At 41.6% G+C, this 25303-nt stretch overlaps 4 protein-coding genes across 8 annotated transcripts in view; 3 read left to right on the forward strand and 1 right to left on the reverse strand.

The window, feature by feature from the left end:
- Positions 1-9450, forward strand: part of LOC126870547 (early growth response protein 1-B) — a 39325-nt gene extending 29875 nt beyond the window's left edge. The window contains exons 1-2 of one of the 3 annotated variants that reach the window (XM_050628359.1): positions 1612-3832; positions 5290-9450. In XM_050628359.1, the coding sequence (XP_050484316.1) occupies positions 3295-3832; positions 5290-6554 (1803 nt within the window). In that variant the 5' untranslated portion in view covers positions 1612-3294 and the 3' untranslated portion in view covers positions 6555-9450. Of the gene's footprint in view, positions 1-1611; positions 3920-5289 lie in introns of those variants that run through there. The other 2 variants (XM_050628358.1, XM_050628360.1) reach the window with 2 other exon arrangements.
- A 7905-nt stretch (positions 9451-17355) lies between these two features.
- On the forward strand, positions 17356-19259 carry LOC126870554 (PRADC1-like protein). Of its 2 annotated transcripts, none has more exons than XM_050628373.1 (3): positions 17356-18091; positions 18185-18297; positions 18362-19259. In XM_050628373.1, the coding sequence occupies exons 1-3, from the start codon at positions 18007-18009 to the stop codon at positions 18791-18793; spliced, it is 630 nt and encodes a 209-aa protein (XP_050484330.1). In that variant the 5' UTR covers positions 17356-18006; the 3' UTR covers positions 18794-19259. The 2 variants fall into 2 exon arrangements, with proteins under 2 accessions (XP_050484330.1, XP_050484331.1); XM_050628374.1 differs by having other exon boundaries at positions 17356-18086; positions 18183-18297.
- Positions 18888-21455, reverse strand: LOC126870546 (xaa-Pro aminopeptidase ApepP). 2 transcript variants are annotated; one of them, XM_050628357.1, is made up of 6 exons: positions 21307-21455; positions 20039-21197; positions 19622-19948; positions 19423-19553; positions 19166-19341; positions 18888-19098 (listed from the first exon to the last, which is right to left on the reverse strand). In XM_050628357.1, the coding sequence occupies exons 2-6, from the start codon at positions 21151-21153 to the stop codon at positions 18976-18978; spliced, it is 1872 nt and encodes a 623-aa protein (XP_050484314.1). In that variant the 5' UTR covers positions 21154-21197; positions 21307-21455; the 3' UTR covers positions 18888-18975. The 2 variants fall into 2 exon arrangements, with proteins under 2 accessions (XP_050484314.1, XP_050484313.1); XM_050628356.1 differs by having other exon boundaries at positions 19166-19553.
- Positions 21456-21852: 397 nt separating this feature from the next.
- Positions 21853-23859, forward strand: LOC126870549 (cytochrome c oxidase assembly protein COX15 homolog). The gene is made up of 6 exons (XM_050628363.1): positions 21853-22001; positions 22067-22223; positions 22312-22438; positions 22692-22824; positions 22898-23522; positions 23587-23859. The coding sequence occupies exons 2-6, from the start codon at positions 22068-22070 to the stop codon at positions 23839-23841; spliced, it is 1296 nt and encodes a 431-aa protein (XP_050484320.1). The 5' UTR covers positions 21853-22001; position 22067; the 3' UTR covers positions 23842-23859.
- Positions 23860-25303: the final 1444 nt, after the last annotated feature.

Below are 25303 nucleotides of genomic sequence, written 5' to 3' on the forward strand. Positions count from 1 at the left end.
AAACAAAATACTTTGAATCGCAGCTAGAGGAAAGCTTTGAAAAGAGGGGTGGAGAGGAGAAGAGGAAAAGAGAGAGGGACAAACGGAGGCGTGCATGTGGAAAAGAAAAAGAGACAGAGAATGGTCGCGTGGCAGTGCGTGGCCCCAAATAGGGCATCAGGTGGTTACACGACGCCCGCGAGAAAAAGATCGTTTGCGCGTGCGCAGACGCGCGTGTGCCTCTCGTAACCGGACACACGCACGCATGTATAGAGGCGCGTATAGCTGAACGGCACGCGCGCTCTTACAGGTGGTGGCAACTGGCGCGGTGGCACAGGAAATTGCTCCTTTGCCGTAGCAAACCCAGTCCGGAACTTTGCGGGCCACCGTTCACCCGGTTTAGTTGCCGGAGCAATCGAACACCGCTTTCAAACTGATTCGACACGTGCGCGCGCCCGTGCAGAGAGAATAATCTCTCTCACCTGTTGCGCCTCTGTTTTCGCTTCCTTCGTTCGCTCTCAGCCCCGATATTAATCAAAAAATCGCTTCACCGGAAAGATCATTTATAAACTGGTATCTCTGAGTCCATAGTATCGTCCATGGTATTCGAAATATCGCGATGTTTGATTATCATTGATGAATTGAATATATGTAAATAGTTTCGTTCGATGCTACAGGAATCACATTGCAAAGAGAGTTAAGGAAAACAGAATAAAGTAAAGCAATGTTTTAGGGAAGTATTAAAGTATCTTACACATTCTTGAAAGTATAATGTTTGATCGTGCTTGATCAATCGAATATACATAAGTCGTTCACTGCTACAAGAATCACATTTCAGACAGATAAGGAAAACAAAGTAAAGTAACGTTCTCGCGAAGTACTAGAGTACTTTACATATTCTGGCAAACATCATTACGTTCGATTATTATTGATAGAATAAAAATAAGTAGTTTCATGCAGTGATATGTCAGACAGCTACACTAAAGACAATTTCACCGTAATTGATAGTAACCTGTGGCTCGAAATCTAACATAACCTAATATCGAAAAAGTATATAATGCTATAGCGACTAAATAATTCTCACGTTCGAGAATAAGCAAGAGGAACGAACGAAGGGAAGTTTCGTCTCTAAGCGGACGCGCTTCGATCGATACATGTTTCACGAGAAGGGACACCGGTGGTGGCCGCAAACTCTCGAACTGACGATAAACCAACGTCTGTCACTGAGCGAACCGTCGGTACGCCGGCGCCATCGGCGTCAGCAGCTATGAGCTTACGCAGGCGGAAGAACGAGGGGTGGTGGACGTAGCGCCGCATTCGTGATATTATCTACCACAGATCGAATACTCGACGGTATACAACGACGGGAGAAACTTCCCTCCCTTATCCCAGCTTATTTAAATATTTTTACATGTTCCCAAAATTCGCTGTATCTTTGTTCTATATTTCGTTTTTTTCCTTTTCCTCCGCGTGACTTCTTTCCTGGAAATCCTCGAACGCGGTCTCGAACGCTGTCGATCGCAAGGGAGACGAGCGCGCGCGCCACGTCCTACGTCACGCCAGTCTACGTCACTGGAGAACCGAGAAACGCCGAGAAGGGGGCAGGCTGGGGGCAGCGGACACGTGGAGGGGAGTTAGGAGAAGGTGGGAGCGCGCGAAGAGCTGCACGGTGGGGGCAGAGATGCCTGCGAGCAGTGGCGAGCAGTGACGACGTGCTGGTTGCGTGGTGGGAGTAGCGGCGCGTGTGTACGTAACACATACGCGGTCGGCTATATACGCGGCACGCAGACAGGCGCGCATTGATAGGGGACCGCAGAGCGGGGATTGGCTGGCAGTCGACTCGCCGCTTCCAAATATGGGACAGTCTCCGCGGTCCATTCATAAAACTACGGGGCGCGCCGTCGCTCGGCTCAGTTCGTGCGCGACCCCCACGCATCGCGCGTCCTCCGACGATCCGAGCGCGCGATCTGCTGCCTCCGACACGCACACCTAACCGCGGAGAGGTACATATCTACCGAGGCACACGATAAACCCGACGAAGGAGATAGAAAGAGAGGAACGGAAAGAACGAGAGAGAGAGGACAAGGAGAGAGAGGAAGCGGTGAAGAAAGAAAGGGACGGAGGACACGGAACGACAAATAGGCGCGCGGTCGCGCGCGCGCCTGCACCTACAAGACACTCGCGCGCGCGCGAGCCAAATCATCGTCGCGTACAGGATTCATTTCGCGAGTGAAAGAGTCATCACCTTGATATAATTGCGAATTCGTGAGCTTGGACTTGGACGACCGGCGTTTCGAACGAAAGATTCTAGAAGAAAAGGGAGACGAAAAGTGACAACCACTAACGTCTTGAAGGAAGAGTAATCGCGGTTCCGCGTTTCATCCCTTGACGCCGGCTCGAGCCGTGGATCCGCATAGTCGCGCATCTTCGTTGGTTCGTGGCGCGCGGGCGCGCTCGAGGGAAACGAACCGGCGGCAGTCCCTGGTGGTCAGACCGGCCGGCGTGGCGCGGCGCGGCAGCCGTTCCGGATCGGGACGAAGACCGAGACGAGGATCGGTCGCGATCCGGTGAGATTGGATTTTTCGAGAGTCTCCGTGCGTATAATTGGGTGGTGGTGGTAGTGGTTTGTGGTTGGTGGTGGTTGTGCGCTCGCGGTGGTGTATAGCTATCCCGCCGCCGCCGCGGCGACAGATCGCAGGCGCGCGCGCTCTCGCGAAAGAGAGTGGGATCTCGAAGGGAGAAGAGAGAGGGAAAGAAAAGGAAGGACAAAGAGGCGAGCGATCGCGAGACACGGTTTTTGCCGCCCGGCGTCCGCTCCCTCGTGTGTGTATACCTCGCTGAGAAAGAGAGACTCGGCGCGTGCCGCGCGACGGATAAAAAAGGGGGAGCGCGTGCTACGTCCGCTTGACTACTAACCCAGTGACTGGAGCTATACGGAGGGAAAGAGGGACAGATACGACCGATCTCAACGGACTTGACGTTTAGATCTATCCTGTGCTCGTGTACGAACCGAGAGTTCGTACCACGCGACCCTCTTCTCAACCCTTTCGACGTCGCGTCGGTGTTGTTGCACAGAGGACGAAGGGAAACTGATTCTACTAGACTAAGACTGAAAAGACGGATAAGGGCTAACTCGCGTAGAGCTTGTATATCCGGTGGGAGAGAGAAAGAGGCTTAACTGTGTCGGGACGACCGAGGAAGGACAACATTTTAACCATAATAATAGCGTTGAACGATACAACCGCAGGCGAGGACACGCAGTGCGGTACCGAGGAGGTTGCCACCGCCAGCCAGGGAGGCGACCAACTCCAGAGGATGACGATGGACGGCATGGAAGTGGTGGGCTCGCAGCCCCACGCGGCCACCAGCCCGTTTTTGCTCTCACCGCCACCCCTCGGACATCATCATCATCATCCTCATACTACCTTCAATCTTCAGACAGTGCAGCTTAGTTTCGACGCGTGTCTACCGTACAACGCGGCGACATCCTCGAATTCGATCGTCTGTGGTGTTGGCGGCACGTCAACACCAGCCGCTACCACTTGCACCTCGTCCACGAGTTGCAACAAAACGATTCCAACCTTGTCGCTGGCAACTTGCGCGCCCTTGCAAGCCCAGCATCAAAACAATACCGATTCCTCTGATCCCCATGGCCGACAACATCATCATCACCATCATCATCCTCATCAACGACTCGACGACCATCAACATCATCGACACGTCGATGCCTCCTCGCCGTCCAACGATTCCACCGACGGTAAAAGGCATCTACAGACTGTCAACACCGAGGACAAGGACTGTCCCAGGGAGTGCAGAGACGATCTTCAGGAGCCTAACGAGAAGGATAAACCAGGTGACCTAAACACGCCGGTTACCACCAGCAGCGATTTACCGTCCTTCTTCGGCCCTTCCGCGCTCGTCGAGCCACCTCCTATTTCAGGTACCTACAATCAACAGTCCTTTAACAAAAAAAAACAAAAAAACAAAAAAAACAAAAAAGAAACAAAAACAAAAAGTTCGATCAGGCAACGATAACTTCTTCTTTTCATCCTTCGTAGTCGTGACGTGGTAAAATAACTTTATCATCATCGAGTTTCCTATTAATCGAATCTTTCTCGTATGACAGAGATCCTTTGCGTATGCACGCTTCGACGAGGTCAAATCGTTAAAACGTGTTCCACGATAATCGAATAGCGGAATTCGAAACTCGTCGGACGCGAGACACGTGAAAATAAACGCTCGTCGAACAACGCGCACCAAACCAGTAGTAATCGGCTGTGCGATTCGAACTTCAGCGGCCTTGCACTTGCTGTGTTTCACGAACGTCCCAACTTTCGCTTTCTGCATATCTGCCAACTCCTGCTGCTGCTGTTACCCTCGTGGCTGCGTCAAGCACCCCTTCGAAAATCCGGCTTTTCCGCATCAATTTTCGAAAGTGATCGCGTTGCGAGATCTCGGTCGTCGCGGCCAAGTGCATGATGTGCCAGCGTGACGTATATCGGTTGGCTCTCGCGAAAACGGCTAATATCGAACCTGCCCGCCTGTCGCGGATCAATACTCAGCGACCCCGACATTCAGAAACCCTTCTCCGCCCGTCCCTGCATCGCCGCCGCCTCCACCTCCGCCTTCACCTCTGTCTCCCACCACCCCTTGCCAGTTCATTCATGCTTCCAAGAACCCCCACCTCGTTCATCCGGACCGATACAACCACCCTCCGTTACGCCGATAGTCGTCTTTTCCGTGACTTTCTCGCTAACGAAACGAAGCAGATCGTTCGTTCCCCTTTATCGTTCCGTACATCGTAGTCTCCTCTCTTCTCTCGTTTCCTTCCGCTGTCGCGTTCATTTGCTAGCCGATAATCTATCCGGGCAACAACTTTCTCGCGGTTATACATGGCTACGTAGAAATCGTTGATACATTCGGCGGATGACACGATTCGGAGATACCTAATTCAAACTCGCATCAATTCGTAGAACACAACCGGATGACCGCGCATTTTTCTCACTACTGGGAGTCTGCCGATTTGATTTTCGGTAGGTCGTAAACGATTGTGTATGTGCGTAGAAAGGAAGTAACGAGACGGCAGGATGCAGACGACAGATAGAGACACCCGGTATAATCTCGCTTCGCAGATAAAGTCATCCCCGTATCGCGCGGTCCTTCCTGTTGATTCGCTTAGGCCGCGAGATGCACGCGCTAACTCGTGCCCGGAGTTGTTCCTGAGCTTGTGATCACGCGCAACCGCGACCTGCTCCGCCCTCTTTATGTAGATTTTCGAGACTGATTGAAAATTTGATGGATGATTTGTAGGCAGCCTGGCGGGCGAAGATCTATCTCTCGAAGAGGCCACGGAGGACGATGAGACGGCTACCTCGACCGGCAGGGATCATCGGCACCACCATCACCAAGAGTCTCAGGAACAGGGCACGCCTGGAGCTCCACCCTCCACTAGTCCACCGCGTCATCATCAGGCTCAAGAGGACGCGGACCGTTGCAACGTGTTACAAGGCGGAGTGATACTCTACTCTTCCCCTCATTCCACGTCTTCGGTGTCTTCAGCACCAGCGTCGAGCGTTAACATCTGCAACGTACCAACGTTGACGTACCGTGGCGTCTTCACCACCACTTGTACGCAATCCTCGCCGCTGAACACTCTTCAGAATCAGCAGCAGCCACCCCAACAGCAACAGCAGCAGCAGCAACAACCAACCGGTCAGGAGCTCTGGGGTCCTTTAACCTCCCCGACCTTGACTTTGACAAATTCACCTTTCCTACACTCCACCCTTCACCCAGCCCCGTACGGCGGAGAGACCGTCGAACTTTTACCGGTCGAATCGAAGCCACCCCCGCCACCAGGCTACCACGATACGCCAACCACTACTCCCGCGGCGTGGTTAACGACGCACGACGACCCTTACGATCCGAATCTCCTGTCCCATCATCATCCCCATCACCACCATCAAGAGACGACGCTGAAGCAAGAACCCACGGGCGGCTACCCACCGGCCGTCCAACAGCAACAACAACAGCAGCAACCTCAACCCACTCAACAGCAGCAGCAACAAGCACCACCGTCGGCTGGTACAACGGGAGTGCAGCTAGCGGAATACAACCCCAGCACGTCGAAGGGGCACGAGATTCTCTCGCAAGTTTACCAGCAGAGTGCTCTGCCGCTCAGGCTGGTCCCGGTGAAGCCGCGGAAGTATCCGAATCGACCGAGTAAAACACCGGTGCACGAGCGACCGTACGCTTGCCCCGTGGACGGCTGCGATCGCAGGTTCTCTCGCAGCGACGAGCTCACCCGGCACATCCGCATCCACACCGGCCAGAAACCGTTCCAGTGTCGCATCTGTATGCGCTCCTTCTCGAGGAGCGATCACCTGACCACTCACGTGAGAACCCACACCGGCGAGAAGCCGTTCTGCTGTGATCAATGCGGCCGAAAATTCGCGAGGAGCGACGAGAAGAAACGGCACGCGAAAGTTCACTTGAAACAGAGGCTGAAGCGCGAAGCCACCCACGCCACCGCTAGAAATCACCCTCAGAGCCACGCTTCTCCGCCGTGCAATCAGTAAGAAGAATTTGAATGAACTGTGTCGCAGAATCGATCCACATTTTTCATACGACGATCGATGTCGATCGATCGTCGATACCGTCGATCTCCACGCTCATTCCTTTAATCTTGTCAATCATGCTCGTGCACGACGCAGCTTTTTCACCTTGCCAGGCGACGAGGAAACGACGGAGACCTTTAGGCGGAACAGACTGCCGTCACCGACTGATCCGTCATCGATCCGTCGTCGGCACCGTCAGCGATCGACGAGTGGGGCTCGACTTTAACGGATTAGCCTAGCGACCGAATCGACAAGCATTTTTGGCGGTATAACGAAGCGTGATACCGAGCCTCTCGGATAATAGTACGTAAGGAACAATCGCGGAGGATTTTCATAAAATCTTTGTAAATAATCGTGGATAATTTTTAATCGGGACTAGAATTTCAAAGCGGTATGTAAAATAAATGTCCGGTGTGATCGGTCCCGACGATGGGCTCGTCGCGTCTTACAGAACGGATCGATTCGAAGCTTTTCTCCTGATCTCGCTAAGCGAACCTTCGACGAGGAAACACGAACATTGCGGTAAATATATATATATACATATATGTATATTAGACTCCGGCGGTTTTCCTGCGAGCTCTCATCTCAGTTTATTTCTTTCACTCCCGTCCCTTTTGCCTACGGTTAATACGTTGCATAAGGAAGAGAAGAAAATTGAAAGTTTACCACGCCAAGTTGCATTTAGAAGGAGTAGGAACGAATACGAGTGAAAAATCTAGCTTTACCAAGAGGTACTGTTTCCTCGACAATTGTCGGTATCGGAATGCTCGTGCTTTTAGCGGTAAACGGGAAGAACGGGAGAGAAAGAAAAAGAGAAGAAGAAAGTCAGGGAGGATGCTCGAAGCGAGCGACGCGTCGAAGATCGTTATTTACGACGGTTGCGTTTTATACCCTTGTTTGCGATCGAGAACGAGATGCAGATGCGAAAATCGACGTTAACCGCGCGTAGATACGTACGCGAAATATTCCGGTGTCACGAAATATACTGCAGCCAGGTTCTCCGACGAATCGCGTAGAATCGATACCGCCCGCAGCTTCCGGGAATCAGGGAGGAATTTACCGATGGAGAAGAAAAGAGAGAAAGAGACGGCGCACTCTCGATCGCATGCAAACGAGCGCGTGAAAAAAAAAATTGCCATGCGCGAGCGCGCTTCTTGAAACGATCAGGGGATCGCGTATCAACTTTTCCCAGCTCTCTCATGATCGGAACCGGTCGATGTTTTTCGATCCTTTTACCCGAGTGTTCGTTCCTTCGGCCAATAATCGTGCAATTTTCGAATCGTGCCCGATTCCACAAATGTTTTCAGGATATTTTCTAAGTATTTTTATAAATTACGACACTCGACGAATGAAAAAGAAAAAAGAGAATGAAAATGTAGTTCGATATCCATTACGATCGGCATCGCGATTCTATGAGAGGGCATAGACCCTGACACGTTTGCAAGATGCGACCGACACCGACGGACGATCGGTATTACATACACACACACTACTTTGCGTCCTCGAACCTCGTGTCTTTCAATCATACAATCGTAATAATCGCTTCTTACATATTTGTTATCGTCCTCTACCTCTGAAACTCGTTCACTCGTTCCTACGACACCCTTCGTGCCCCGGACACGCTAAATCTCGGACTTTTCCCGTGTCCTAGGGAACTCTCTTGCCACTCCTTGCTACCCGTTTCCCCCTTGAAAATTCCTTTCAGCGTTAGAAGTCACTTCGTAGAGTCCCTAAGCTTCTTGGAAGTTAAATACCAGATGCGCCACCCTTCCCCTTGTGAATTAACCCTCTTTTAACCGCCAACAAACCCCAAACGAGTAAACTGTAATTAATCGCGATCATCGTTGTTGAACGGGAGTTTTCCTTTGTAAATATGTATATAACGTGTTATACATATGTACACATAGGTTACATCTAATCGAATCGTGCCGACAAACAGAGAGAGAAACCCGTAAAATCTTTCACTTTCCTCCTTTTAATCTTGCCGCCCTACTTTCCCCCCCTTTCCTCTCGTCCTCTTCCCGCCCCTCCCCCCTCTCCATCGTGATCGTTTACGTGTATAAAATATGAGTTTTAGCGGCGATTAATATTATGTATATGTTGCTCTATTTATTAACAAAAAAACAAAGTCTCTCTCCCTAGTTACATGTATCTATATTATATATATATGATATATATAATATATATATGAACAGAGGAGATATATATATATATATTGTTAAAATTAAAGGATTATTTTTATTATGATTATTATATTATAATTATATTAAATAACAGTTATAATTAATAACGAAACGCGCGGCAACGCGTACAGCTTTTATGGATCCCAAGCGTTCTTACGCGCTCTCTACCTACTTCAACGATGGTTGCACCGACGCGTATGCGATATTATCCGCTATTGTTCTAGATAGATCGGAAAATATGTAGGCAGAGGAGCGTATAACGCGCACGCGCGTTCTCGTGAAATAAAAAAGCAGAAAGAGAGAAAGAGAGAGAGAGAGAGAGAGAAAAAGAGAGAGAGAGAGAGATTATGCCTGTGTCTGCCTGTATGTGTGTATGCGTGTATAAATGTGTACGTGTATGAAAGAGAACGAGAAAGAAAAAACATTTAATGAAAGAAACGAAGATAATGAGAAAAGAGGAATAGAGAGGACAATTTTTTTACGAACGATAATTACACTATAATTGGATAAATTATGTGTAACTATTCCACAACATGGTGCTCCGAGTGTGCAATGCACAGAAAAGAATCTCTCGACTACCTGTATATTTGTGTTGTAATCATCGTTGCCGTTTAATCTGGCCGGTTCCCCACGACGATTATTAACAAAAATACAAAGTTAACATTGAACAGCAACGCCTGGTCGTTCTTATTTCCCCGTGGTACGGCACAAACTCCTTGAAACGATACGTCGACGCTCGTAATCGTCGACCGCAAGACCCGTTGAAATGTTTCGCCTCTTCGTTTTATCACCTTTAAACGCGGATAGCGAGGAACAGAGTTTAAAGCTGAAAGCACGTTTCGTTTTCGATGCTCTCGATATACCTTCCACTCTTCCGAGGCTTTCGATATATTAGAGTTTATATTTCGAGTTTATCGGGGTTCGCGATCTGTGAAAGCTATAACGCTATAAATCGTTCGAAACGCATATTTATAATATGTTCATGAACATAATGGTATGCAATAGTGTCGTTTGTCACGTTGAACGATTTCTCGAGTGTCGTTACATCGCCAATTTATTTTTCCCTTTTGCGCGTTAGCGTCAGGCACATTCATCGACCGCAGACATCTTTATCGATCATCGACAATTACCGAATAGGGCATCGACGATCAAGGATGTCGATACAGCGAACCGCATCCTACGCGACCGAACTATTGTTCCTCCGAGGTGTGCGTTCAAAAGGCAGCCACCTAGAGATTAATAAGGACCGGTCCCCGTTGCAACGAGACTAGTCGATCTCGATGAAACGCCGCTCCGTTGTGCCGTGTTTTCCATGCAACCTTTCACCATAAACACGCGGTTGGCGCCTAAACCGATTGGACTTTCCGGCTAACGCTTATCTCGATTTTTCGCTGCAGCGCGATACGAATCACGAACAACTGGCAATTAGTAGTGGTCGCGCGTGCCAATTTTTCTCTACCTCAATCGTCGATAGATTCTTTATCGATCGGCCATTGATCGAAGCCAGTTCAGCTCCGTCCGGTTCACTGCTGAAATTTCGTTCGTGATCGAGTTCCTTTTACGATTCCTTAAAGAGAGCGAATTATTATTGCTTGGTTTTCCAAACTCGAAAGGAACGACGAGGTGAAAACGCGTGATCGAAATCTGGTACATATGGTACAATATGTAATATGGCCTGCGTGTAATACAAACAACGTCGCTTGAAGTTGTAAGATAAAAATTTCCAGGAAGAGAGAAAAAAACGGTTTCAAGGTATGGTATGCTAAAACACGTCGGAATAAAAAATTCGTCTCGTTTGTTGCCCGGGGCGACGTTGTCTCTTCCAAAAAAGGTAATCCATATGATTCAGAGGAGCCGAGAAAGACGACACGCCGGTTTGTGCTACCGGTCACGACGAAACCGTTCCGTAATATCGTTTCCGTAATCGGCTAATTAACGGAAAACGATGATGTCTTCCAGAAGTGGATAGGTTTCTCTACCAGCGGTGGCAGCCAGCGTTTCGACGTTCAACAGGAGAGGGTCCACGTCATCGATTCTTCGCGCTCGGACGAACGAAGTTTTGGCCGGCTCGCTGGCTCTCGCGTGTAGAGAACGTGCAATGGCCACTACATAGGTGTATGCACACCTATATAGGAGAGACAGTGCAAGAAGTGGGCAGGAGTGAGGCTGTGAGAGCACGTCTATAAATAGGACCAAGATCGAGATGAGGCCTCCTCTGCACTTCGTGATACCTTCTATCCTTCTCCCACCATCATTCTCCATCTTGTTTCGATCCACTCTTCCTCTACCCGACGTTCTTTTTCACCGCTCTTAACCATCCTTCTCCCGCCAACGTACTCGTCGTATCTCCCTCTCGTTCTTCGCGATCTCTGTCTCCTTTTCGCTCCTTTGTTTTACTCTCTTTCTCGTTTTACTCGATGGCGCCGTCCTCGTCTCGACGCGAACTGTTTCCCGCTTTCTCTTTCGATCTTTCCATTTCGCTTCTACACCGAGCCATCAGATGGCTACATCTCGTTCTCGTCCCGTCTCCGTCTCGCTCCATAACTCCTAAACCATTTCTCCTTCTCCTTCCCTTCCCGGCACTAGACATCCCTCCCACTAACGACTGACAAGCACGACGATGCGCTCCTCGCACGACACATAAGGATCGCGTATACGCTGGCGCGCGTGCAGCCGAGCAAAAAAATTGTCGTAAAATATAGTTCCTCCGTGGATATGCAAGCTCCGGACCGGGCCCTCGAAGAAGAAAAATGCATGTTGGGTCGCGCGACCGGCCGGACGATCGAACGATGGGATGAGTCAGGTAACGTCGACTCGCAGCTCCGCGGTTCACCGTAGGTGTTGTTGAAATTTGATTCCCCGCCGCGACACTGCACCGACGCGACTTCCGATCATGCGCGCCAGCTTCATCCCCCTTACCACTCACCGTGTCTTCCTACATCTATTCATATCTCGATAAAACGTTCAAGCATTTTATATACTCGGATAATTTTTCCACGCTGTATTTCTCGATTTCTTTTCTCTTCGTTTCTCTTTATTATTTTCTGATTTATTTCGTTTAGGTTAGGAACGAGATAAAAGGAACGAGATATGAAATATGCGATAGGAGAGCAGACACAGGATACGTCGATTTTCCTTAGCCGAGCCAGAGAAAAAGACAGGCAAAACGCGATCACCGAGAAATCCAGCGTATTTATCTTCGTCCATCTTTTTCTTTCTTTTCTTTTTTTTCTAATTTCCAGGCCAGCGTCCAGGTTCTCCTCGGCGGACGAGTGGCGCATCGACGCGGCAAAACGAGCATTCCGCTTTCATTCGCGCCGCGCAACGATACCCAGTGTGTGTCGCATCGATCTTATAAACCAGCATCAAACGGAGGGCAGCCGAATGAGCGGAGCCGGCCAGCCAGTCAGCCACACCCCGACGCGATTAAACCTGTTGCTGCTTCGCTCGTGGCTCGACTCCATAGACGCGTACTTACACGTAGGTGTCTGGTTGCGAGTATATGCGAAGATCGGTGTGAAACTTTTCAAAATCGGTCACGGATGCTCTGTAAGTGAGCCGATATCTCGTGACGAGTTTGCGGTCGACGAGTTTCAGGAGACAATTTCTCAATGGGCTCTCGAAGATCAATAAAAGGACTGAGAAACAAAAATATGTACAACGCCTGAAATAATTGAGGGATCGATACCGGGAATGATTCTATCACGACCAAGTACATGGAAAGAAGATTTATAACGTCGATAGGTTGACACGTTCAGAAAAGCTTGATAAATTCATATGAAAAAGGCCAATTAACTGGCCGCGCTCAGGTTATCGGTTTTCTAGATGAAATAATTTATTTGGAGAAATATTTATGTGCTCCTGATCAACAAATCAGAGCAACTCTCTAATCTTTTACGTGTCTTCTATAAATTACATCATATCTACGATTCTAAGGACAGAGAAATCTACGTAACTGAAATTGATTTAGCTTAAAGAATACATTATCTTTCAACTGCACGATTATACAAATTTCTGACTAAGGGATGATCCGGTCAATAGGTTAATATGATGATTAAGATAAAAAAAAATACAGACGCGAGGAAAGGTTGTAAAAATGGAAATTACATGGAGAACGTTGTTCTAATTGTTTCCAAGAGCGTATACTTTGTTAAAATATTAGCAGTCGATGACTGAAGAAAATTAGTGACGACGTTAGATAGGGTTTCAATACAAACAAATGGAAGAATAGCACCATCGATCGGACGAGACAAAAAGAAAAACAATGCACGTGTAAGAAAAATCGAAGATATAAAAAGCCCAAGGAGAGACTCCCTGTTCCTCGCTGCATTTCTACCACCCCTCCGATCCATATCGCTTACCTTTGACTTACGGTTTTTGCCACTCTCGCGTTATCCGACGAGATCGATGCAAGAACAGCATATAACGAGCTGGTGAGGGTCTCGAATTTCGCGTCTCTGGTAACAGTATGACGCAATTCGGTAAGCCGGCCGCGAGGGGTGAAACGGCTGTTAGGTGGGCTGGTCAGAAGGACAGAAATTAGGGGGTAAGTTTCTCGTAATAGAACACAACGACACTATCGGTACTTTTAACCTGTCAAACGAGTCGTATGTGGAACAAAATCTTCTACAGCCACGAAATTAGAAATTCATTGATACGAATCAACCGATCGATGCTTTTTTTTATTTTCTAACGTATGTTGATATTTAAATATTAAACTCGTTACCTCTGATTAAAATATTCTACGAATCGTGCCGTCTTTAAGCTCTCCGTAAATACACAATCATCCGCAGTCCAGCTATGATTTCAGATCATCTTCAGAACAAAACCCAAACGAGTGAGCACCTATTTCTTTCATTAAAGAAACTCGTTCGGCCCGTCGTACTTTCACCAATTACATTTCTCGCGTATGCGCCCGCATACCGTGGCTACAAAAGCAATTCGTAGCACACAGTTGTATTTATTACAGCATTTACATACCAATCGATTAGCCTTAAGTACGTGAAATTTCCTATCATTTGCCAATACCTAACCGAAACTAATCGACGCTATGAAAATGAAACGTACAACCTCGTCCCATGAAAGTACTACTAACTGATAGAAAATTTGATATACTCGGAACTAATTAATTAACGTGTAAATGACGCAATAAGCTGTGCGGATACTTTTCACATATCCGCTATACGTCTACATGTATCAACGTTCGACATTCTCCACGAGTAAAGAATGATCGAAACCAGAGAGAGGTGCAGGGTCGCGCGTACGGCCAGCATCCGGAGAAGTCCTCGCTGGGGGTTAGGGTCACGTCAACGTAAAAGCAAGGTAGAGAGCTCGTGGAAGCGGCGTATGCGGTGCCGGCGGTGGGGAAGGGCAAAAAGGTGGAGTGAGAGAGCGAAGGGGGATTCATTGAGGAACGGCACGTGCAGAGGATGGAGCTCGCGACCGCGAGCTCGATGGAACGGTCACGGCAGGGGGTAGAGGCCGGCGGCTAGAGGGGCAACAACAGGGTTGCCTGGCGACCGTCAGCCAACGGGTTGCCCCTGGCGACTGATTGCGTCACTGCAGCGCCGTATGACGTCACGCGACGCCACTGCCCTTGACCGCTCGAGTCCGGGGAGAGCGTCCTGACGACCCTCTCCTCCCCTTTTGCCCCTCTGCCCGTCCCTTTCCTCCCCGCCCCACTCACAGCCGTCATCCTCCACCCGAGTCGAGGGAACGAAGGGGAAGTTCTGACGCCGTCGTAATCCGGAGGGGTAGAGTTATCTGTGAAAGGGAGGAAACTCTGCACCACGTACATGCACGTCGCAAGTTGATCGCGCTTCCTCTACCATCCACCACCACTTACCACGGAGGGTTGCAAAGGTGTTGTAAAAATAGTCGACTCGTACGTTCATCGTGGATATTTTAGGAATTACGTTGATCGCCGCTCCTTATTTTTATCGGCCACTTTCTGCGCCGTTGTAACGTTTGATTTGTGCATTAACCAGAGCCAGGGGATGGGGTGATAATGAATAGGCTTGGGCATATTTATGTAGAAACGTATTTTTATGAAGGATGATGCAAATCGATGAGCAATTAGCTTTAAGGTCAATCGATAGGGACGATCTTGGTTTAGAATATATATATATGTAGTATGTAGTTACGTTTCTGGTAATATTAATGTCGGCTCGTTTAATTATTTTTGGCATATTTCTTTTAATACCGTTTAACCGTATGCAACGTATTTAGATGTGGGTATATTAGAGGCGAGTAAGCGTTACAAAGGTAAGTAAAGAGGAATAAGATCTTTGCAGAGATTCGCTTCACTTAATAAATACGATACTGTACTTTGAATATATAGTACACACCCCCGCTCGATAATCTTAGGAGAGTTATATTTACTTGAAAAGTGAAAAGTAGAAAATATCAAATGATCGTTAAAAGTTACGAAGAATATAAATAATTTAGCGTGCTGCTTTACACGACTGTGGAAACGGTTTATGTATAAGGTATTAATGTATTAACGAGTTTTAAAAATGTTTGTAAAAGAGAGTTTATAAGCTAGACGAAATATCAAAATTTCATTAAGAATGTCCTATTGATTTTTTATAAACATGTCCTATAACTTGCAAGAGGAGTATATTTTTGTATATTATACGCATTCTATGCGATGAAATTTATTGTCGTGAAAGTTTCCATTAAACGATCATAAAAATCCTCGATTTAATAACGAGATTAGTCGTATACTAACATGACATCGATTAGAGTGATTACATCGTTTCAACGATGTCATCGGCTCTTTCCGTTCTCTAAGTACATTAACGTCAATGGGATTCCGTTCCTGTGAATCGATTTTACAATGAACTCGATGCAAATAACACCTGCCACGTGCGTGCATATTTGCTTTCCGCGAGGCGGAGGTAGAAATTGGAGAGATTGAAAATTTATGGCAAATGATTTTATCTCACGATTATTTACGTCCGATAAAATCAAACCGTTCGAATCTCACCCTGGCGAATGATGGAGGCTGCGAGTCAACCACTCGATCTTCCTGTTTGCTGAATGCTGTAGCCCGTTTCGCTGACTCGATCGCGATAAATAATTTGAAGGAAAAAAAGTGTAACGCCGAACGAACGTTACGACTTAATATCGAATGCTTTATACTTCATTAAAATATTTTTATGGCCCTGCAATGCAACTATTGGAACGGGATCGCGACTCGTGGGCGGGAAACGTACGCGTGTAACTTGCTGTTTCAAGCCCACTGCACAATGAAAAGCAGAAAAAAAAGACGGTTACTATCCGACTTTCTACCATTTACGTCACAAGTGAATCTCGTGAAAGAAATCGAACGTGAGTATGTATTTCGATTCTTGTCCAGGGCATAGGATTCAGTCATATTGTTTCAAAATCGTGAAAAAATACAAATATTAATAAAACGTGTGGAAATACGAGAACGTAAATACTTTCTATCTTTTAGTTCAGTCGCGTTATGCAGTTTCACGTGCTTTATTATTATCAGCCATTCCATGATGATATTTCACTTGCGATTGTTAAGAATATCAATTCCATATCCCAAAAAGTGACTCTTTCAACATACGCGAGAGAGAAAGTGATTCTAATATACCTTATATTTTACAGGTAGTCAGAAGTTGTCAAGTATCTCTATGTGTGCGTACATGTTCGTGTGTTTACCGAACCTACCCAGCTGACGTCTGTTCATTCACTTTGCTCATCCATTCATAAAATGCAGTGGAGTATCGCGCATGCGCGCATTATCGCTCCTTTTTATCGCTGCAATTTTATACCTTATCGATAGCCGAAACGATTGTTTCGATTTTTCAATAACATCTTCCAACGTTTTATCTGAGAATTTCGAAGGAATATGTTTATCTAGAAAAATATCACTTCCTTTTCGATCAATCTCTAGTGAAAAGTTCATTTATACGCCAATAGATAGCAGAAGTAGTTTCGGTTCCATTTAACGCGAACCGTGTATAAATTTAATTTTATTTCTCATATAAAAATACAATTGCTGATACTTTTTTCTCCTATTTTTATGGACAATCGTCTGAAATATATAGAATTATTATGAATTGTTAAAGAGTGATAAATAAAATTATCTTAAATTATCAACAGTTGATAAAAACTTTTCTATAGAAATCAATAGATAACAATTTTTTTCGATCGTTGAGGATAATTCGTTAAAAGCATAAGTGTCCGAAAATAATATACAAATTTGTTTTCCATATGTACATGTGTGTGAATTTTTAAATATTCAACACTTATAATGTTATACTTTGTCATTAACTAGGGACAGAATAGACGTGATATCAAACGGAACTTTGTGTGTCGGATTGTGAAATACCCACGCGTCAGAAAATCAGAGTGTTTTTCACACCCTCTACGATTTCTTACGGCGAACATCGAAATTATCACAAACAACTCATCAGTTATTATATTATCGACCAAGTACAGAATAGTTTTAACATTTATGACGGCGGCCTACCGATATCTTGCTGTTTTATCGATATAGTTACTAAGAATCCAGAATAGTATTTAGCAGCCAATGTATATGAACGTAAGCCCTATTATTACCCCTGATATCAGCAACCATCGAAAGGAAAGTTGCTCCTCCACGTAGACCAACCTCTCCCCTAAAGCGAAGACAGCATATAAAAAGGCCTTGTATCACTGAACCTCGCATCTTTATTTTTTCATTACGAAATCTCCTCGAATTTCCGCGATTCGAACAATATATAAATACCTTTCTTTTTGAGCTGATATTGACATTGTAACTGAACATGTAAATTGGATTTTTGATAGTATGCAATGAAATAATTCTTTTTAAAGTATTGTAGAAGTATAAAATTATACTTTCGTCTACCGTTATATGTAAAATAACCTGTTCTGTTATTTAAAATTTCATAGGAAAAATTAATTTTAATTTAAACCATTCTGATATCGAATCGATAATGTCGCATGTGATACGAAACTTGTAAGGGGCTTAGGTGACTCCCAAAACGTGAAACAAGAAGAGGCATCAAAATTGTCAGATCTATCATATTGTAATCATATCGCAACTGCATGTATGTTCGATCGAGTCGCATCGTCGCGTGTCACGGTGTACTATAGTACTATCGCATCGACAAGTAACGCGTGGAACGATTTGTTACTTGTCCGTAATGTTAATCGGGTTAAGCTTCTTATGATATTCGTAGTAATGTCATTAACAACAATGTGAATGCACCATGTTAATGGAAGGAATAAAATTGCTTTGTTTCTACCCAATTATTGTTCTCTTCAACATCGGGATATTGAATAGCATTGGTGGAGGTTAGTAATTAGGTTATATAGAAAAACGTTACTTGATAACGATTTGTAATTAAACAATTTTTCCTATGGCATTCTCTTATGGCACCCCTACAGGTTCTTACATCAATACAAGTATTGATCCGGATGTGTTTTTTGAAATTATATATCCACCGGAATTGGGATATACATATAAATTAAGGCCCGCGAAAGATTTTGGAGCACCATTTGTAAGTATTATAAATATTTTAGAATTGATCAAAATATTACAAATATTGCAATATATATTTACAGAATGCAAGTTTTTTGGAGGAAGGAATCCCTTTAGTTCCAAATGACCCTCCTCATGGCTGCCAAGTAGCAAAAAATGCCAAAGAATTAAAAGGTAGAATTGCATTAGTTGAGAGAGGAGACTGTAGTTTCTTTGCTAAAAGTATAATGGCTGAAGAAGCTGGGGCGAAAGCTGTAATCATAGCGGATTATCACTCATCCTCTTTTGATGGATTACTAATCAATTCTATATGGGCTGACTATTATTATATAGACATGATACGCGACGATACTATTCCTTCAACAAAGACAGTAAACATTCCTGCTGGATTTTTGCGCGGTATGAACGGCAAAATGATCCGGCAAACTCTAAAACGATTGAATCAACCATTTGCCTTAATTAATATCCCAGTAAACTTAACCTCTTTTCACGGACGCCGTTCGTTGTTTTGGTGATTATCAATAGGATTTTTCATTGATTTTCATATAATGAAACAAACGTATTGATTTACAAAGAATTAGAGTTTCAAAAGTACTAAAAAATATAGGATTACTTGTAATCAAAGTAATTATATGAACAATTTATTGTGCATTGTACTTGTAAAAATTAAGAAATGCAATCTTATACAATTTATTAATTATTTTATAAGAGATTTAGTTTCTCTCTCTAGCCACTTGAGTGCTTGAGCATTTTCTGGCCCTTGTAATAGAGGTTTTAGAGTATTCAAACATTTTGTATGATAATTATTTAGATATTGAATCTGAAAAAAGATTTACAATCAATTATCTTAAGGCGATTGATATACAGAAAATAAATCGAATCTATACCTCATTATCTGTTAATAAGGATACATCAAGTAGCTTAGTCTGTATAGGCACCAGTGTAACAGTTTCAAATGTAAGAAAGCCACGATTCTTGTGATTGTAGGGTGTGTTTGCCTTTACTACTAATTCTATATTTTCCAACCTAATGCCAAATTTCTCATCCTCATAGTATCCTGGTTCTAATAATTTTACCACATTTAATGACATTATTAGAATATACATATGTACGTGTAATGACAAACAATACTTTAACTTTGTACCATTTGATAGAAACATCCCAGGTTGTAAACCTGGATCATCAGGATATGGTTTCCAAGAAATACCAATTGGTCCTTCGTGAACATTTAGATACGAACCTATTCCATGTCCGGTACCGTGAAGATAATTAAGACTGTAATTGTACATTTAGGTATAAATAAATAATATTTTCCATTTTATAATCAAAATAGGTATATTTACCCAACACTCCATAAATTTTCCCGAGCAAGCGTATCGAGATAATTTCCCTGTATCATTAAAGGAAAAATGGTCGATGAAAGGCGACATTGTCCTTTAAATACTCTTGTAAAACATTCGCGCTCGAAACTCGTTGGATTACCAAAGTGCAATGTTCTTGTAACATCTGTGGTACCATCTCGATATTGTGCACCAGAATCGCAAAGATAAATTTCTTTGTCTGTAATTGGCACATTTGTTTTTGGTGTTGGTAGATAATGAATTATTGCTCCATGTGGCCCAACTGAAGATATTGTAGGAAAACTGAGCCCAATAAAATGTTCCTGCTCCCTTTTGGATAACATACATTATATATGTATAATAGAGAGAACTATAATTTTTATATCAAAATTTTGTAATGTTGCATGCAAATTCTCTTACTGTCTAAATTTTTCAAGTTGAGTCGCTCCAGATATTTCTGTGATAGTATTTTCCTTATTCTTAACCTGATCTTCCAACCAAGCGAAGTATTTTATGAGTGCAACTGAATCTCGTATGTGCGCCGCTTTCATTCCTTCTATTTCAGTATTATTTTTTATTGCTTTCATAACGCTTATCGGGGTAATTTTTGTATGCTTTTTCGCTTCTCCACAGTCAGCATGTAAAGCATAACTAGAACCATTACTTATCCATATTTTGTCATCATTTGCATATGAACTTGCAATCTTTCTCAAAAAATCATGTATATCTCCATACGGATGATAAACTGCATTTACTTCTTCACTAATTAATTGTTGCTGAGCTTCCTCTGCAAGTTTGTTTTTATCAATGAATAAGTGTAAATCGTCTAATGTAAGAATGATATATGCAAAGAAAACAGGGTTGTAAGGTATATCAGATCCTCTTAAATTTAGAATGTATGCTACTTCGTCTAAAGCTGAGATTACAAGTACTTTCACATTGTTTTTGTTCATTACTTCTCTACACATTTTCACTTTTTTTCCTGCACTACATCCAGAAAATTGCAATGGCTGAGGTAAAACAACATTAGTTGTAGGTGCAGGTTGTTCATCACCCCAAACTTTGTCAATTAAATTTTCCTCAAGAGGCATCAAACAATGACCAGCAGCAGCTAAACTGGTATGTAATACTGCCCATTCTGTGTAACTTATTAAATTAGGATCAGCCCCAATAGTAGACTTGGGAGGTAGATTAGAAATTAACCATGCAGCTCTGGTTGGTGTATCTAATAAACCTTCTTTCATTAAAGTCCATGCCTCTGGTGGATCGAATTCTGCTAAAGCTTGCATATAGTATCTTCCATCAGTCCACAGTATAGCTTTATTTTGTGTAATAATTGCAGTTCCAAAAGAACCAGTGAAACCACTTATGAAACGAATCCTTTTATCATACTCTCTTAAATATTCTGATTGATGTGCATCATCTGAACTTACAACTAAGGCTTGAATACCTTTCCCTTTAAGACCACCTATTTGAACAGCTTCCATTAATTTTCGAAGCTTAGCTAACTTAGTAACACCACTTCTTTGTGCCATATTGATGTTTATACTATAACAAGTTTTTATCAATATATGATGTACTGAAACAAAATAATATTATTTAATTAATATAAATGTAAATCTCTTAAATTATTATGTGTGTATTTAAATTAATATGATGCAATTAAAAATAAAATTTAATATACTTACGACTGGTATATGTATTGTATACACGGTGAATATTACTTAATTTGTCCCATGTATTTCGAATAATAACAATGTCACCTTGTCTTATCGTAACAAGATAATCTTATCAAACATTTTACAAAAATATCAAACAATTGTATTCTTATTCCTTATTATGAATATAAAATATAAATTGAATATTGCATATATCGATGTTTCAAGTTTGAAAGTATGACGTTTTAAGTATCGACTATTGTGTTTAGTACGAGGTTAGAAACGATATGATTCCCTTCAGGATTCAGTAAAGTACAAAAATAAATATTTGTCGGTAAACAATACCGATTTAATACATAATTCTTTTACTCCTATCTTTAGAATAAATTTAACATTTGTTATTCTTATAATTTAAAATAAAACTGTATTAGATATCGTAAATTTTGTGGTGTTATCGTAACAATAACTTACTTGATAATTCATAAAGTAAAATTTCCATTATTATCAGCTTATCAGTATATAGTCTAATGATCAAAAATTAAAAAGTCATTTTCTCCAATTTTTACAATTTCAGTGATAATTCATTGGAATACATATGCATTAAGATGTTAACTTAAAAAAATGTATAGAAAACATATGACTACTTGTTTATATTAATTGAAAAAGTTGTTAGCTTATAAAAGAACAGTATTATATTTATATACAAAACATAACATCACAACAATGTAAGTATATTTGCATGTTTATGTGTTAATATTACAATTTACTGCAAACTTGTGATCTTTTCTAGCATGTTGTATCTAACAAGGTATTGCATATCAACAATAACAAGAAACGGTATAACAAAATTTCTACCAATTAAACAAAATCTATATACATATACTCCAAAATCAGCAGTTACAAATTCAACCCTTACTCTTATAAGAAGGAATGTCATTTTGCATAAGGTGCTACATATTAATTTTATAAATTTAATGTACAAATAATAATAATAATAATATAACTTTAAGTAATTTTTGTGCGATATTATCATAGGATTTACTTAAAAATGGTGGAATCATAGCAAAAGGTTTCTCAACAAAATCAGCTGAAAAATCAAATAAAACTGTAGGCAAATGGCTCTTAACTTGCAGTGGCATGGTTTTTGTAGCTGTTGTTCTAGGTATAATCTTTTACTGTTTTTTTTACTACTGTGCTTGTACTATTATAAAAGCAATTGTAGATAAGACCTATGGAAAATAGTTTTAATAATAGTTATAAAAAAATACTTTTAAAAGTATACTATTTATAGCAAATTAATATATATGTGTAATATACCAATATATGAATATATAAACCTTTATAAAGTATGATATGTAAATAAAGAAATTGAAAGAAAAAACCATAATTACTCGTCCTTCCTTATTTTTATGCAGGGGGTATAACAAGACTTACAGAGTCAGGTTTATCTATGGTTACTTGGAAATTACTTGGTGAAAAAATGCCTACTACTGAAATTCAATGGCATGCAGAATTTGAACGTTACAAACAATTTCCTGAATATAAAATGTAAGATCTTTATAGTATAAAATAATTGTATAATACATCAAATTATATATATTTTATACAAATTTCTTTATAGCAATAATCAAAATATGACGTTGGAGGAATTTAAACGTATTTGGTGGATGGAATATTTACATAGAATGTGGGGACGTTTGATAGGTGCTGTATTCATAATTCCAGCAACTTATTTCTGGACGAAAGGTATGCTAACACCAGGCATGAAGATCAGGGTAGCTGTTTTGGGTTCGTTAATTGGCTTACAAGGACTTATGGGTTGGTACATGGTTAAATCGGGTTTGGAAGATCGTTTCGTGGAACCATCAGATGTACCACGCGTCTCACAATATCGCTTGGCTGCTCATTTAGGAATGGCATTTATTATATATACAGGATTTTTGTACAATGCTCTAGATTATTTAGTTCCTGCTCAGAAATTAAATCTTGATCATTCAAATGTTGATATTAGTAATCTGAAGTCGAAGCTAAAGAGATTCAGAATGTTAGTTCACTCGACAAAGGGACTGGTCTTTTTTACTGCTTTGTCGGGAGCTTTCGTTGCAGGGATGGATGCAGGTCTTATTTATAATACATTTCCGAAAATGGCAAATAAGTGGATACCGGATGATGTATTCACGTTATCACCTGTACTAAAAAATTTTACGGAAAATCCAACTACTGTACAATTCGATCATAGAATATTGGTATGTTTTGGGCATAATAGCCAAATTAATATACGGTACTACAAAATTTTCTCTTTTTTTACAGGGTATCACAACTTTATCATTAATAACTTACATTGCAATTGCATCTCGTAAATATAAACTTCCTGGTAATGCAAAAAAAGCTATTGTAGCTGTGCTCTGTGCTGGCTATTTGCAAGTACTACTAGGAATTTCAACATTAGTACATCATGTGCCCTTACCATTAGCTGCATCTCATCAATCTGGCAGTCTTATTGTTTTAAGTACAATGATATGGTTGACTCATGAATTGAAATATTTAAAATATGTCTTAAAATAAATTTATAATATTATACAACATTTTATTATTTTATACAGCTTGAAAATTAACAAAAAAATACTACAATAATTTCTCAACATTATGCTTTATTTGACAATGTGTTAAGTTATAATCAATAATAATCAATATTCATGAAAATTAATTTACATGTGTTTGTTTTAAAGTAATGTATCTATTACGATGAAATTTTAAGCATTTTTATATTACTGAAAATATATTTTTAATTTCATGTTTAAAAAAAAAAACGAATAAATACCTTTTTAAAAATAATATTAAACAAGTATCTGTAACAGTTTTTGGATCGTAGTTGACAAATCTGACTACACTCGATTATATCTCTAACATGTAAATTAAAAAAATTCATTACTAACATCAACTGTCCTTCCTTATGCTTAGCATATATCAAATATTTAATGATGTTAGTACTGGCACCTAATTTCAAAAAACCAGCTTTGGTAAGTAATATTATTTTGTTCAATTAGTTTAAAAAATGTGTAAACCCTGCTTAATCAATAATTGCTATCTAATTGTAATAATAATTTTCATTAACATTCCAAAGTTTCTTTTTTAAATGTTTTATAACTTCTGATTACCAATACAGTGGATTCAGCTTTATTTTTATTGGCAGTTGTTCTACCTCATCTCCAATCAGTCATTCTTTGATTTTTTGTATTTTTCACTTAAAACGTCTTATATTGGTCCAACATAGCATTATTAATATTAAGCAGTAGCAATATTTAATAGACGTTTTGAATTGCACTTTCGTTATTATAACGCTTTTTATTTACACTCGTCATATTTTCACTTTACTATATGACAATTGCGCCGCATCACATATTTCTGTTTAATATTATACAGACATGAGTATTAACGGAAAATGTATATTATCATTCATACAAATACAAATTATATCACTTAAAAAACGCAACATTTATATTAAAATCTTTATACGAACATGTGTGAAAAATATAGTTTAACTGATACTATACAAAAAATAATCTTCCTGTATTGTTTGAATATCAATCAAAATGAACTTAAAATGCAGTCTCTTGCAATATGTTGCAAATAACTCAAATCCTAGATTGCAAAACTAATATCAGTCTGACAGAATTTATTGTTCCATTGAGAATCTTATGTCTTTAGTTCCTGGTAACGAATGTCTCTCTATAAATGCGATATTACCATTCCCATTTTCGTCGCTATGAACTAAAGCCTAATTGCACATAACCAATAGAACAAATGGAACACATTCCATTTTTGACTATTTCAATTATTATACATTGGAGATAGGGCTTTAATCAATCACATGAGCTAACCGCCCTATACTTTAGTCTATTGTTAACTATCGGTCATTTGTGCTTAGGCTAAAGATCATTTAAAATAATACTTTAGACAATGTTACTGCTTTATCAAAGAAATCACATGTTGGATCAAACAAGAATTCCTTCATTGCATCATTACA

Source organism: Bombus huntii, chromosome 10 (genome assembly GCF_024542735.1).
Source record: "Bombus huntii isolate Logan2020A chromosome 10, iyBomHunt1.1, whole genome shotgun sequence".
Taxonomy (NCBI): Eukaryota; Metazoa; Arthropoda; class Insecta; order Hymenoptera; family Apidae; genus Bombus; species Bombus huntii.

Bases quoted from the DNA above. Each gene is read 5' to 3' on its own strand.
- LOC126870554 (XM_050628373.1), top strand. From the start codon at position 18,007: ATGTTAATGGAAGGAATAAAATTGCTTTGTTTCTACCCAATTATTGTT. The intron at 18,092-18,184 runs GTTAGTAATTAG...GCACCCCTACAG, and splicing joins ATTGAATAGCATTGGTGGAG to GTTCTTACATCAATACAAGT. The intron at 18,298-18,361 runs GTAAGTATTATA...ATATATTTACAG, and splicing joins AAGATTTTGGAGCACCATTT to AATGCAAGTTTTTTGGAGGA.
- LOC126870546 (XM_050628356.1), bottom strand. From the start codon at position 21,153: ATGGCACAAAGAAGTGGTGTTACTAAGTTAGCTAAGCTTCGAAAATTA. The intron at 19,554-19,621 runs GTAAATATACCT...GTACAATTACAG, and splicing joins GAAAATTTATGGAGTGTTGG to TCTTAATTATCTTCACGGTA. The intron at 19,099-19,165 runs GTATAGATTCGA...ATCTTTTTTCAG, and splicing joins CCTTATTAACAGATAATGAG to ATTCAATATCTAAATAATTA.
- LOC126870549 (XM_050628363.1), top strand. From the start codon at position 22,068: ATGTTGTATCTAACAAGGTATTGCATATCAACAATAACAAGAAACGGT. The intron at 22,224-22,311 runs GTGCTACATATT...ATATTATCATAG, and splicing joins GGAATGTCATTTTGCATAAG to GATTTACTTAAAAATGGTGG. The intron at 22,825-22,897 runs GTAAGATCTTTA...ATTTCTTTATAG, and splicing joins CAATTTCCTGAATATAAAAT to CAATAATCAAAATATGACGT.